Source organism: Colletotrichum graminicola (genome assembly GCF_000149035.1).
Source record: "Colletotrichum graminicola M1.001 genomic scaffold supercont1.4, whole genome shotgun sequence".
Taxonomy (NCBI): domain Eukaryota; kingdom Fungi; phylum Ascomycota; class Sordariomycetes; order Glomerellales; family Glomerellaceae; genus Colletotrichum; species Colletotrichum graminicola.
This window is the reverse complement of record NW_007361008.1, coordinates 32,725-47,644: the sequence shown is the minus strand read 5'-3', so window position 1 is coordinate 47,644 and position 14,920 is coordinate 32,725. Positions and strand designations below refer to the sequence as shown.

The 14,920-nt window shown below is 53.4% G+C and overlaps 3 protein-coding genes across 3 annotated transcripts; 1 reads left to right on the top strand and 2 right to left on the bottom strand.

Moving 5' to 3' along the window:
• Positions 1-1,281: 1,281 nt before the first annotated feature.
• GLRG_01317 (mannitol dehydrogenase domain-containing protein) lies at positions 1,282-2,796 on the bottom strand (the record flags this gene model as incomplete). The annotated part of the gene is made up of 1 exon (XM_008092002.1): positions 1,282-2,796. One exon carries the CDS (start codon positions 2,794-2,796, stop codon positions 1,282-1,284), a length of 1,515 nt encoding a protein of 504 aa, XP_008090193.1.
• Positions 2,797-10,286: 7,490 nt separating this feature from the next.
• Positions 10,287-11,488, top strand: GLRG_01316 (GEgh16 protein; the record flags this gene model as incomplete). The annotated part of the gene is made up of 3 exons (XM_008092001.1): positions 10,287-10,401; positions 10,480-10,830; positions 10,908-11,488. The coding sequence occupies 3 exons, from the start codon at positions 10,287-10,289 to the stop codon at positions 11,486-11,488; spliced, it is 1,047 nt and encodes a 348-aa protein (XP_008090192.1).
• Positions 11,489-12,591: 1,103 nt separating this feature from the next.
• On the bottom strand, positions 12,592-13,982 carry GLRG_01315 (phosphotransferase enzyme family protein; the record flags this gene model as incomplete). Its single annotated transcript, XM_008092000.1, has 3 exons — positions 12,592-12,985; positions 13,145-13,764; positions 13,884-13,982. The coding sequence occupies 3 exons, from the start codon at positions 13,980-13,982 to the stop codon at positions 12,592-12,594; spliced, it is 1,113 nt and encodes a 370-aa protein (XP_008090191.1).
• Between the last annotated feature and the right edge of the window lie 938 nt (positions 13,983-14,920).

Here is a 14,920-nt window from a genome sequence, read left to right as displayed (position 1 = left end):
CTTCCGCAAGCTATGTACCCTGACATATAAGGAATCTGACCACCGACAGGTCTGTTTTCCAAGAGCTCAGATGGCTTTCGGGTGACCTCAGCTCCATTGTCACTAACAAACTGTCGGATGACTTGATGACATGTTTAGCTCTTGGCATGATTCGGGGGCACCAAACTGACTGTGGATTTGCGCCGAGAAATGCATACCTATGCATTTGGTCTCCTCCGTCATTTTGCGACAAGGCAGTGGCGACTCAACTGTATCGATCACCAGGGTCAGGGCCCGGATTGAATCTGTGGTCCGGCAGCTATCCGAATGGGCGCACATTCTCTAAGGTGTCGTTGAGAATCCTTTCACTAGATTGCGGTTTTGGAGGCGAGATTTTGGTGAGATTCTAGGCGGAAGTGAGCAAAATAGCAAAGTAAATTTTATATCTGAATTGGTAGGTGCTTCGAGGTGGCAGGGAGTGCGCGAGGTGAGATACCAGTATACGTTTACAAGGTAGGTAACATATCTCGATCTCTGGGTCACTTCAGCTAAGGGAAAATAAAGAGAGGTGCCCCATGAGAACCCCATCCAGAGTTCGAACGAACAAGAACGCACGTACCAAAGCAATTGTATAGTATTCCATGATATGAACGACTTGGCAATCGAAATCGAAAGCGGCATGTCATGTTCTGTTGTCAGCTGATCCACTTGATTATAATCTGCAGACTACAGGACACAAGTGAAGTATCTCTGACGTTTGATGAAAAATGACTTCAAGTATGCTTGCATGTACTTGAGATGAAAGGTAACTATTGAGATTCTAAGCTATTATGGACCATTTGTAAAGAAAACGACAGTACTGCCTTAAATTTAGCCTGGGAATAGATTGCGTCTTTCCTCGTTCTCCCCTGCCATATCAGTGGTAGTGAGGTTACTACAGGCTGAGAGTTCATTACTCTGATTATGCTCAAGAGTTAGGTGGTCAAAGAAAGCCGTTTTTGATACGGATAGAATCTAAGATAATGCTTGCCTGTATCTTCAGTAGCTCAACAACGATTCGCTTTGACAACAATTACCAAGCAATACTCCATGATTTGTAATATTCGTAGCCATCAGACAAACCAGAGTTGAAACCAATGAGGTGACAAAGCCCTCATGCCTTATTTATTTTATGTCTATCAAACAATCCTTCATAACCGCTTAATTTATAAATCTATTCCTTCTTCCCACGCTCATGAAAACTTTAAAAAGAAATGCTTGCATTAAACCAAAGCCAACAACACATTGCGTCCCCGATGCCGTTCAGTCGACGTACTTGGGAAGAGTTGCCATGACGCCGTCCTTGGAAATCAGCTCCATAGCCTTGGAGACCTCGTTGATGAAGCGCTCGTCGCCTCGCAGGTCGTCACCAAACAGCACCTTGACGCTGAGGAGGTGGCGGGGGTCGTTACCGCCGGCCTTCGCCAGGGCCTGTAGCTCCTCCCGCATCGGGTCATCGACCTCGAAGGCGTTGCCCGCGTCGTCGACGCCATTGAGGTAGAGGAACCAAGCACCGGCGACGAAAGACAGACGACGCAAGGGGCCCGTCGCCCAGATCTGCTCAGCAATGGAAGGCATGATGAACTGGGGGATCTTGCCCGAGGCGCCCAGGGCAACACGGGGGATTCCGTCCATGATGGTGGGGTTGGAGAAACGCTCCATGAGGGTGTTGCAGTACTGGTCGATGTCGACGCCGTCAATCTCGGGCAGCAGGGGCTTGACCTCTTGCTGCATCATCTGCCAGACGAACTTGCGGTAGGTGGGGTGCTCCATGACCTCATGGACGTACTTGAAGCCGGCAAGCTGTCCCGGGTAGGCCATGGCGGAGTGGCTGGCGTTGAGCAGACGGAGCTTGTGCTTCTCAAACTGCTCGACCTCGTGCACGCCCTTGACGACCTGCACGCCGACCTTCTCAAAAGGCGGGCGGCCGTCGCAGAACTTGTCCTCGATAACCCACTGCATGAAGGGCTCGGTGACAACGGGCCACGCGTCCTCGATGCCAAAGTTGTCGGACAACGATTTGATGTCGTTCTGGGACGTGCTGGGGGTGATGCGGTCCACCATGGCGTTGGGGAAAGCACCCTCCTCGGCGATCCACTTGGCGATCTCCGGGTTGCGGAGGCGCGCAAAGGATTCGAGCATGTGACGGGTGATGGAGCCGTTCTTCTGCATGTTGTCACAGGACATGACGGTGAAGGGCTTCAGGCCCTGCGCGTGGCGCCTAGCCATCGCGGCGTACAGGAAGCCAAAGGTGCTGATGGGAGCGTTCTCGTTGGCCAGATCGTGCTGGATGTCGGGGTGCTCAGACTGCAACTCGTGGGTGTTCTCGTTGTAGTAGTAGCCGCTCTCAGTGATGGTCAAGGACACAATGTGCGTGTCGGGGTGGGCCATCTTGGCAATAACGGCCTCGCGGTCGTCTGGCGCATAAAGGAACGAGTTGATGCTGCCGACGACATTGGCGAAGCTGCCCTTGGCAGAGCGCTCAATGACGGTATACAGATAGTCCTGAGCGACCAGGACATCGCGCATAGCGGCATCGTTGGGTCGCAGACCGACACCGCAGATGGCCCAGTTGCGCTGCTCATGCTTTTGCATCAACTGGTCGATATAGACGGCCAGATGAGCTCTGTGAAAGCCGCCCACGCCGACGTGGACGATACCCTCCTTCACGCCATTGCGGTCGTAGGAAGGGGTTTTCACCTTCAGCTCTCCCTGCTGCGAAGAAATCAAAGATAGGTTGTTGCTGTTGAGCTTGAGGGATTCCGTGCTGTGAGGCATTCTAATCACTATGAAAGGCTAGGTGGGAAAAGTCGTGCTGGATAAGATCAGGAGAAGCTGTGAGTTGAATGATCACAAACGCAGCTCACCGCCGGTTACCCCTGACGGCCGTCCTTTTAAGATGGACCGGGTTAAGTTCGGCCAAAGAGATTTCGGAGCACGTACCACGTTGTTGAGAAATTTCCAAGCCTTGATGGATCCATATTTCAGCTTCCCCTGTGTTGGTGGTGGCGGAGGAGGGTCCCCTTTTTTTGAATAAACTGGGGCCCCGGTGGCGGTTCCCTGGGTTCCGGACAGCCGGCCAGACCTTTAACTGGGACAAGAGGCGGTCTAGCTTACCAACGAACTTGTTGTGGAGTTTGCCGCATCGGAAAGTGACGAAAGGACATAACTAAACATGGGGGTCAAGGCAAATAAGGTCTGGGCGCTTGTGACTTGGCAAGTTGAGCAAGGCGAGCAAGGCGGGGGAACTCCACGCAGTGACCCGTTGAAAAAAAAAATCATTAAAATATTGCAAAGAAGCTTCAAGACCTTGCTCAATGGCTGTGTTTGTGAAATGAGTGCCTGAAGCCAAATGGCTGATAATCTGATCGTCTTTTTTATTGTTGAGAAAGACGGCTTAGCGTGCTCGAGACACTCAATAGAAATAGAGTTTTCTTTTTAGTGACTATGTCTGATAGTCCTAAAAGACTATTGGCCGATATCGCAAGTGAGTGGTCACGCGGCACAGGCAACTCGGTAGGACCACATAAAAGTCTAGAACAGCACTCGTATTCCCACATCTCGAAACGCGAACGTTTCTTGGGGTGGCGTTCGAGTTTGATCGCCCTCTCAGAAGGCAAGCGCGTGTCGATTATGTTGAGTTGTCTAGGAACGCAATCGTCAATGAAATTGCTAGGTTTTTGTTGTAAAATCAATAAAAATCGGCGAGATTGACGTACATGTTCCGAGACCAATATATAAATATATACGCTTAGTCCTCGACATCAACTAAAGCGAATCTGGTCCTATCTGATTTGACGATTCCGATGTACCCAAGGTCTAGGAATAGCTGAGATCAATCCCAGCAGTTTCCATACGTTCGTCCTACAGCTTAAATTGACGCAAGGCATTACTGGACCTGAAAAATGCATTTCGTTGAAGACTTGAGATATAATAACTGATGCTAAAGCTGAGCCGCAGTCAAGTTGCTGCAACTGCGACCGATATATTATTACCACAACAATGTAAATGTAATGAAGATATCGTATCTATCGCTCAACAATCCTGCTTAGCAAGATCAACAGCGGCCATTGCTGGACCGGTTATGAAATAAGAGAAGGCCACAGTCTACGATGGCATGCGTTAGTACGAAAGTGAGCTAGAAGCCGTTAGAGACCGTTGCCCGATGTCTCAATGTCTACGCCAATCACAGTGCAGCTTTCGCCATGAAAATGATGAGGCTTATTGAATAGCTTTGATGTCTCAGCAAAGGAACAAAAGGTAGTATTGCTCTCTGAAGCAAGTGGACAGCCATCTGCGTCGCTCTTCATCAAGGCCGCCTGGGGAACCACTGGTGCAATCCAGTTCCTTCGGTCTAAAAACTGTTTATCAAAATCAGTTTTCCGAAAGGTTGAACCTAGGACGATTGAGGACTACGAGGCCGAAGGAAGTCTGGTTTACAGCATCCTGAAGCATAAAGCTGTCCATCGGCGCCGCTCTTCGGAATGTCTAAGCGTGTTCATGTATCCACGACATCAATAACTAGAATGGGTATGCGTTTGGTCGGACTCGATTAGTGAGCATAGCAACTTCATGATTCCCTTCTATTCAAAACTTACGCAAAGCCAAAATGGTCTGTGGTTCTTAAAATAGTAACCTTCTGCTCGATTTGGTTGGCGTTTAAGCAATTTCGACGAAAAACGGTGTCAGCGACTTTTCCCTCACTGTAATATCTGCTAGGCTAGTGTAAGTAAGGGAGCAGTTGAAAGGGACGATCGGAATGTCGTTGCGTCGTCATGTCTTGATGCATTTCGTCCGGTAATAGCTGACCAATGAGACACAACCATTATCGATTCCCTTTGGGCTGGTTCACATTAGTTGTCATAACTGTAGTCCGAAATTGTGCCAAGACGGCAGCCTAAAAGGAGCACCGCCTCTTTGGTACTTACATGAGAATGGCGTCATTCGCCAACATCCGCCGAAGGCTTGGCTCCTTCTCTCTCTCTTGTATCTCTTACATTTCTTCATCTATGGTGTGTACATTGATTGGCTTGGCCCTACGACGCCTCATCTCTACCAACGCAGTAGCGTGGCACAACAATCTACTACTAAAAATGTGGAAATCATGCCATGAGATTCTCCGTATGGATTCTGCTCCCGGACTTCCCTTCACAGTTCTTATGCGATTTTGACACCACATCACCAGGGCATATAAGAATAGGAAATGTAACGGCACGTGATATGGCGCATGATAATCCATCTGACAGATGCTATATGAAGCTATCGTGATACCACATTTGTTGAACCACATGGGGCGTGGAGACACCTGCTTCTGCATGAAGGGTATATGAGTATCATGCGTGCTGAGGGGAAGATGACAACTCTCAGAAAAGACTGCATAGCAAAACTGATTTCAGCGACACTCTGTGGGCTCGCTGAGTAGGCTCTGGTTAGGGCTGTCACTTGGAATGCAAGGAAGCTTACCTTGATGGGTTCCAGGCAGCCGGAACATTTCACATGCCCCTACTGTCATTGTTCCTATTTCTGAGACGATGCAATTAGCTACTGTATTGCCAACCGGTTTGCTCAGACAGCGAAAGTATTTGGATTAAAGTTATGAATGACCTCCGCAGATGCTTTGATATCATTAGTTTTCTTTTTCTTTTTCAATTAACCCTCTGTGTCCACATGACCGAATTGAAAACCATTGATCACGTCCTCTATACGGCTCCCTCCATCAGTCTCTTGGTTTCATCCACACGTAGAAGAACATGAGGTGAGGGGCAGTGGTCTTCCGTTGAGTCTTCGTAGAATATCAGCCGCTCTTTGCGCCTCCCTCTGCCGGCACACTCTACGTGCATGTGGCCGGCACTGCTGGAATCGGCCCTATATGCAAGGGGTCATGCTCTGGCTCGACTATAGAGGAAAATATAGCTGAGGTTAGGTGAGAGAGATAGGTTGCAGGAATTTCCAGACATGATGCTTATTCTAAAGAGTCCACCGACAAGGTCCGACTGACAAGGTCCGACTGACAAGGTCCGACTGACAAGGTCCGACTGACAAGGCCCGACGGCGCCGAGCCGCTGCTTCCAGCCTCGCCTGCGCCGCCGTCAATGACTTTGCACAGAATCGATCACCAGCAGCCTACTCGTTAACTGAACAGCAATATTCATCATCGTCGTCACACGCCATGCCTCAGTTTCCCTGCATCTCATTCGGCTCAACGCGAGCTCACTGTCGGCATGACGAGCCTAGGGCCAATTAGAGGCAATGGGATGGCGTCATGAGAACGACCTGAACGCAGTACAATGATCGACACTTTTATCACTAATGTAAAACATTTCATCCCTCCTGGTGGCGAAGCTTGTTGCTGTTCTGAAGCTCTCCTAGCTCAAAGCACACCGGAAGCGGGTGCTCGGCAAATTCGCAACTGTCAATGTCATATCCCACTTGCGAAAACGCGCCACCGTCGAACGGAAGAAGCATATATTTGCAAGTTACTGATTTTGAGGGGACCCTGAAAGCGTAGGCCTGCTTTCCTCGTCGTGAATCCGGTGAATCTCGCAGTTTAAATCGTGATGCCACACTTGGCTTTTACCTGCTTGAGTCACGTACGTCCTCGGAGCCCCGCTTCTTTGATGAAATGCTCATTGTCCGTGTTTAACTTCCCGTCAACATACTTTGGGCAGATTAGCATTGGCTTGCACGCTGCGACGTTGTCGGGGTCCATTAGCGATTCGAGAGTAAGCGAGGTTGAGCGCTTCACTGGAGGCGCTGCTCATTCGGAAAGAGACTTTGGTCAATTGTATGGGATCTTCTACTAATTACCTTGCCCTTGTGCTGACCAACTGGGTCGTCGGAGATGAGAGGCAACATAACCACAATATCCCCTGTCGGACTTGAGCCATCCATGTGAGCGTCGCTGCCTCCTTTCTACCCCATGACAATACGTGAGATTCAATACCTATATCAGCAGCCACTAAGGATATATGTTTACAATGCCGTTCCTCTAGGTTATATCCGTACACTATACGATGTGGAGTTTTGTATAGAACGTCTCCAACATTATGAATGGTTGAAATGTGAGAGGAAACGCCCATCCAATGACTGGTTCGCTTCATCAATGGTCTAACAGCTAATTATCGCAGCAGGGACTGTTCCAACAAGCAATCGACGCACCTTAGGCTTTACGACGTCACGCTAATCGAGTCTGAACGTTTCTTTTGCAAAGAGCCCGACGTCCTCGGACGCGACAAAGTTCATCCCGTCAGCTCTTTGTCAAACAACGAGTACTGAGTGCGTAAACGACATTACTCAGGCAAGGGTCTGAGTTGCCATCTCATCTCATTTTGGCTGGGTCCGTGTGCGCAACGACGTGGGGTGATCCATGGGCGGGTTCTCGGCGACACCTGCAGGCTAGAAGCATGCTTTCCTGGCCCGTAGAAGGCTCATCATGGCTCATCCCGATTGGGAGTTGGGTGGTACTGCTGTTGCCGGGCCCCGCGATTTGCGCTGTCCCGGTTTGATAAGCATGATGGGTGGTGATTTTTCGAGAAAGAAATAAAAAATAAGATAAAAAGATCGGATCGACGGAACCCGACTTCGTCGTTTGGAGAGATCCGACGAGAAACATCAAGAAACATTACTCTCGTCGACAAAGGTAGAGCCCACAAGCCCGCATGCTCCCAGCGACCAAATGTTTGCGTTCAGTACCGATAGACCATGCGATGAGCAGAGGCGCAGTTATACGCATTAAATATCCCTTCTAAATCAGACCCGTGCAATTCCACGTGCGCGCACCAGAGTGCAGGGACGACAGGAACGACAGGATATATGGGCCGGCGTCGAGCACTGCCTTTGAAGATTGGGTCCGGGCCGGAGGGTGTCGCCAATCCTACGGAGTTGAGGCAAAAGCATCCGCAAGCGAGAGCCAAAAGTGCTCGAGCACACCGGACCGTGATACTTGGAAGGCACGAAGGGAGGAGAAATTTTTTTAACAAAAAAAGTTTCTTCCAGATGAAGCAAGAAAAAAAGCAAAAAACGAGATCGCAAACAAAGGGCAAGGAGTGAGGGCGAGGATTGCGGATGGGTCAAACGCTGGCCAGAATCCAGAATGCAAGCTCGTTTCATAGTCGTGCGATGACGACGTACGTTTGGTGCGAACTCGCAGCGGTGCTGGACCCTGCGTCACCCTTCCTCGGGGCAGCTCGGAGACTTTGTAGGTAGATGCAGCCCATCCCCTCCTACCTATATCCCCCTCCTCGCCCATCCCATACCAACCGTCTGACCGATAGCACTACCTAGCACCTCCACCACGACATGGCAGCTTCCACCGTTTTAAAGCATTTAAACTAATAATTATACTTAACCCAGTGCCTTTTTCTCAACACCAGTCTCGCAGAACGTATCAGATGAGCTGTAACCGGATCTCTTTCCCAACCTTCTGTGTGCCCTCTTATCCATCAGACGTAGACGAAGCTTGTGTAATGCAGATGAGTTGGCATTGGGATGCCGGAATGGAGGTCCGCTGCGATGCCCTCGCTAGTAAGGGGGGGTGTCTTGCTTCTTCCAGAGACATCGTTCCGAGTCGGCGAGACGTTCGATGATGGACATGAGCATCAGAACACACGCATCACGTCCCTTCCCTGCCAGCGACGTTAAGAACATCCACAACGTCCGTGGAGCAGCAGCTTCAGCTTTAAATACATTCCCCTTTTGGTCCCTGAAGACGTCTTGGCGCCGAGGCCGTTAGGCAGAAGAAAACCCGTTCAACGAACTCCTGCGCGTTACGAAGTCGTCTCAGAACGTGGCCCGTCTGAACGTTTTGGGCTGTCGGGAAGCGAAAAGGAGAGGGGGAGGATAGAGCTGTCGGAGGTTCGCCGTCGCCCGGTGCATCTGGACGGTGGCGGCTAGACAAGCGAAAAAAAAAGGGGAGGAGCGACCCCAGGCATGCCATGCTCACTTGGCACTTGCCCAATGGTTAAGTGTATTCGTACCGAGTATCCATACATTACCTACTCTGCTATGCAAAGTCGGTAGGCAGGTACGAATACACATACACGTACGGACCTTCCGTACACCAAGGATTGATCGTACCAGTATCCCGTTATGGCCCATCGCCAAAGGGCCTGAAACGTGGTTATAGCCCCGTCTTCGTCTGGACTCCTGCCCACCCTTTCGATAAATCCCCAACATCTGATGGGCATGATATGGGCGACCCGCCGACGCTCCCTTGTCGCCCTACCGGCCATGCGACCGATTATTACTGTCTAGGTGCCCTCCCTACCTATGCACCATTACACTACTACTCTCTGTCTGTATCCGTACAAATATGCGTACCTCCAAACCCAAAACCGAATCTCCTCCGTACTCTCTGGCCAACCCCACATGCTCTGCCACCCGCCCACTGCTTAAATACGCACAGGCACACAGGGCACCTCCGTCTCCACCGGCCACTCCACTCTCGCGACGACTTTCGTTCCAGATGATCGTCGGAGCTGTGGAAGGGCATCTGTGCTGGCCCAGAACGCTGCAGGAAACAGAGGCAAGAAGAGCCGCCTAACGTAATAACGCCCCCCCACCCTCCTCGCCAGAAAAAACCTGGCATTCCATCCCTGGACAAGACAGGCACACAAACGAGGTACGACTGCCAAGACTGCACGCATGGTTCAGGCACAGGCACCGCGTTCATGGGGCTCCCCTGGCCTCTATGCCCATCGGCCCTGATTGGACCACTCGCCGCGCTCTTCGTCAACCACACACAAATCGTGTACTGAGCTACGCACAACGTCCACCATCACCCGCCCTGTCCATCCATACCATGTGCATCCGGCACCCCTTGTCGAAACAAGCTCTACCCTGGAAGCGGCTCCTTCTTGTCATCGCCCCAAGAGGAGAGAGGGTGATGTGATGTGAGGGTCGGCTCAAAATAGGCAAGCAGTGGAGAGAAACCAAAGTAAGCATGTATACCAACTTAATAGGCTCGACCTTTCTGGCAAAACCCGCAGGCCTCCCTGTGATCTTCCCGTTCGGATCGCTCGCTCATACTTTCCTTCCCGTTCGATTTTCTTTAACAAGTTCTCTTCTCCAAATATCACCCAGCCGGCCTGTTTCTTCCATCGAGAGACTCTTCTCTTGTTCATTTCTCTTCCTTCCAACGGTGCTGGACACATTCTAGACTTCCCTTTCGCCAGACTATACTAATCCAAATTCGACGCTTGCCGATTTTGATTTTGGTCTTCGACTCTTTTATTTCTTCTTCTTATTCTCTCCCTTTGACTATAGCCATCATGTCCTCTCCTATGAGAGCCTTGATCGCCTCCGCCATGTTGGCCATGGCCAACGCTCAAGGTGTCATTATCAAAGCACAAGGCCCCAGCGGCCCAGCCGGTGCTGGCCTCCTAGGTAAGTCTTTTTTATAAGATGAAGGACAGAATGTCTATTCCCCATAAGAAAACTATAAATCTCACAGGTATTGCGTAGTCGACCCTACAAAGGCGGACGCCAACATCATCAACCTGCAGGAGATTACCCAAAACGTTGTCAACGAGTGCGGCCGCACCATCCTCGCTGGCAACATCGACATTGGCGAGACGACGGAGAATCAGCTCGGCAACAATACCGTCACCCATGTCACCAAGGGCTCCAATGTCGACATCACCATCGCACAAGTCAGCGCCGACGGTGCCGGCCCCTACACGTGCGACCTGGACCCGACCAGCAACTCCATCGGAGCCACTGGCCAGACCAAACTTGCCGTCAAGGAGGCCAAGGCGCAGAACGGTAACATCAAGCTCACGGTCACGATGCCCAAGGACCTGGCTTGCGTAGGAGGTAATATTATCAACCCCCACCCCCCGGACCTGATGTCCGTGACCGTTCTGCATGAGCCGACTAACACGGGACCTCAGCCTCCACCGGAAACGTCTGCACTGTCCGCTGCTTCAACTCAAACGCAAAGGGCCCCTTTGGTGGCTGTATCGCCGTCCAACAGACCGACGTCAAGCCCAAGAAGAACACCCCTGGAAACATCGCAACCGCGCAGACGCTCGATAATGTTCTTACCCAGGTCCAGCAAAACACCATCGACCTCCCTGCCGCCATCCAGGCAAACCAGGACGCCCCCACCCAGAACGACCAGGGAGTTACCGCCGTCAAGGAAATCCTCGGCAACAACGCCACATTGAAGGCTGCTGGCCCCGCGGAAGGCGGCAACGGTAACGGCAACGGCAACGCCAACAAGGGCAACGGTAAGGGAGGCAACAGGGGAAACGCCGGCGGCAAGAACAAGGGCGCCGGCAATGCGCAGGCTGGCGGCAATGCCCAGGCCCAGCAGAACAACAACGGCAAGGGCAAGGGCAGCGACAACGACAACGACAACAAGGGCAAGGGGGGCAACGACAACGACGGCGACAACAGAAAAAACAAGCGAGAACTCAGGGACACGTTCCGCTCGCGCCGTGCCCGCAGGAACGCCGTTCCCGCCGTCTAAGTCGTCGTTGGGCCGCCCCCTTGAGTGCCGCCTCCGGCAGGGCGTTGCCCATTAGCGGTATCGGGGCTCCCTCCCGAAAGCGATTCAAGTATTGAGCCGTTGAACTTCAGGAAGAAATTGAAGAAAGATGTATTTTAGTTGTTAGTTTGGCGAAAGTATTATATTTGTGAGCCGCATGCAGTAGCGCCAGGTGAACCGTCGAAGTAGCAATGACCCGAGCAGCAAGGAGGCCGTGTTTGGTCTCTTAACGCCCCCCGCAGCAGGTCGTGTCCATCGTGCTGTCAAACATCTTGGCTTCACCAGTAACTAACCAGGACCCAGTTTCACGGAGAAAACCCTCTGAATACGGACAGGCAAGAGCCGGTCCACCTCACTTTTCTGGAAAACCCCTGCTCATCTTGTTGGGCGTGGGTACACGTACACACACTGTGTCGCGGTCACTCACGCTTCAGATTGGGTTGGAAAAGGGGTCGGAAGGGGAAGCGGGTGGAGAACTGCCGTCCGCTCATAGTGGAAGATGGGTTACCCTACCCTTACCTTCGAGGTCTCGCGGCTCGAAAGAGCGTGTGTGTGTATGTGTGTGTGTGTGGCGTGTGTGGTGTTTTATACCCCTGGGGAGTAGTACGATGGTTTCCTTTCCGGCCAGGGGAGAGGGGGGCGGGGGGGGGGGGGGGGGGGGCGGCGTCTTTCAGCATTGACTCACGTGTGAAGAAGCAGGCAATGAGAGAGAAAGAGAGAGACCCAGGGGGCGAAGTCTTGTTTGCGTTTAGTATGCTTGCTTCGACATTTTCAAACGCCGGTGCGTCAATGACGGACCGACCTACCGACACGAGGTTAGCCTCGCTTGCATCCTGAACCCCAGCCGGACAAGAGGCGATGCCGAGGCGAGGCTCTACCGTCGCAGCAACCGCCTACCAATAGGTACAAGAGTTCAAGAAGAACCAGCGGACGCGCGCGCAAGGAACCAACCCGCCCAAGCAGCACCGCCCTCACGAGGGAAAGAAAGCCGCGACTGACACAGGGAGCCAGGAACCAACACCGCCACCTCGAGTCGACAAGATCAAGACACACAAAGAAGCGCCGGCCCCACTCCCCTATCCCGGTTACAGCTTCGACGCCCTCCCCCCGTCCTGCTCCCGGCTCCTCCCCACGAGCTCCCACGCAAACTCGGCCAGCGGGCCCCTCGTCACGGCGAACCGCCTGGCCTGCTCGCTGCTCGCCTGGCCCTGCGCCGCCCGCGCCGCGATCCCCTGGCACACCGCCGCCAGCCGGAACAGGCTGAAGGCCATGCCCCAGTTGAGCTCGGCCACCGGCTGCCATCCGGCCTCGGACGCGTACCACCCGACGACCTCCTCCGTCGTCGGGAGGCCCGGCGTCGCGCCGGGCCGGAACCCCTCGTTCGCGAAGACGCCTCTGCCGGCGCGCTCGGCGGTGAAGTACGGGTGCAGGAAGTTGCAGAGGTCAGAGAGGGGGTGGCCTACCGTGGACATTTCCCAGCTTTGTGTGCGCGGTCCGTCAGTAAGCTTTCACACATACGCTCTCTCAACAACATCTTTGGCTCGCCTGCGGGTGGGAGAGGGATATGTGGGGAGTAGGTAGAATAGGATCGAGAAAAAAAAAAAAGAAAGAAAGGCGGGGGAAGAGGGATAAACATACTCCAGGATGCCAATGACCCTTGGCTCCGTCTTGTGGAAGACGATGTTGTCAATCTTGTAGTCCCCGTGGATGAGCGTGGCCCTGTCCCGCGGCTGCCGCCCGCGGTCCCCGAAGAACCGCACCATCTCCTCAAAGTGCGGTAGGTCGCCCACCCGTTCCCCCGTCTCGCGGTCCACGGCCGCGGCCTGGCTCTCGCAGATGGTCGTCCACGTTTGGATCTGCCGGTCGTAGAAGCCGCTGCTCTTCCCGAATCCCGCGAGTCCGACGTCCCCCGGCACGACGCGGTGCAGCCGCGCCAGCGTCACCGTCGCGGCCTGCCACAGCGCCCTACGCTCCTCGGGCGACGACGCCTCGGGCATGGTCGGGTCCTCGAAGATGCGTCCGTCCAGGAACTCCATGATGTAGAAGGGCGTGCCGACGACCGAGTCGTCCTCGCACAGGCAGTAGGCCTTCGGCACCGGCACGTCGGTGGGGCCGAGGGCGTCGATGATGCGGTGCTCGCGCTCTACCTTGTGCGCGGCTTTGGAGAGGAGCTTGCCCGGGGGCTTCTTCCGCAGCACGAAGTGGGCACTCGTCGCGTCAGTGAGCTGGTATGTTGGGTTCGACTGGCCGTAGCCGAACTGGGGGGCGTGGGTGTCATGTTAGAACGGGCATCGTCGAGCCAGCGGGCGAGAGGGCGGCGAGTGAGGGAGCAATGGAGATAGATAGGTGCTCCAAAGCGACGAGGAAGACTACACACCTGCTTAATGTCTAGCGGCGTCTTGATATGCGGCACATGCTTGTTGATGTACCGCTCCAGCGCCTCCTGGTCAATCGGGTGCCGCACGCGACCCGCCATCCTGACCTGCGATGTCTGCTGTCTCAACCTACGTCGGTAATGCTCACTGCTGTTGTTGCCGTTACCGCTTGATGAACTTCCAATGGGGCCTTGTTGGACCACTAAGATCTCGAACGCGCGTACACTTCACGTCGGCTGGTGAAGTTGGCGGAACGGGTGGTTGGTCAAGTACTCGCCGCCAAAGCCCGAGGCGGAGGGTGAATTCCGGGGGAAGGCTTGCCGGGCTAGTCAATCGGGGTCCTTTTTGGTATCTAGCCTCGGTTCGTCCCCTAGTCAGGTTTGAGCATAGACGCGGGGCCTGAAAAGGGCGTTGGAGGGCTTTATTATGCAGGGAGAGGCTAGACAGGATTTCCAGCAGAGATGCCGAGGTCCACCGGCCAGAGGTCATTGAGCTGTACTGTGAATTGTCTTAGCGGATAAACCACCAAAGCGGGGAGCGTAAGCTACCTTGCCTACTCCAGGGGGTGAGGGGCTCCCTCCAGGCCCCCGGAAACCAGATGGGCTGCGGCGAAAGTGCGGAGGTGGAGGCGGGGGAGCCTGAGAGCCGCACCCCATCGAGCCACCGAGCCAATGCATTTCGTCCATTGTCCTAGTCTAGGTAATCAGCGTTGCGTCGACCTATTTTGATTTGCTGCTCCAAAGCCACGACTTGGCCCCTGATCGCTAGGAATAGACCCGGCGTTAGCAGGCCAAGGGCCGCGCCGCATGTAGTGCAGAGTTCCGTTGCGTCCGTCTTGTTCCGTTAGTGGTGGTCAAACGCTCGCCCGATCCGCCCGACGACGCCGCGTCCGCGCCTCGTCGAGAGCTCCTCCGTTTCACGCATGTATGGACTTCACAATTACACCAACTGCCGACGGCGAGGCACGGGAATAACAAGTGGTATGTATATAGGCTGCTCAGAGTATTAACAAAATAAGACGGCCATCAGATCCGTGTTT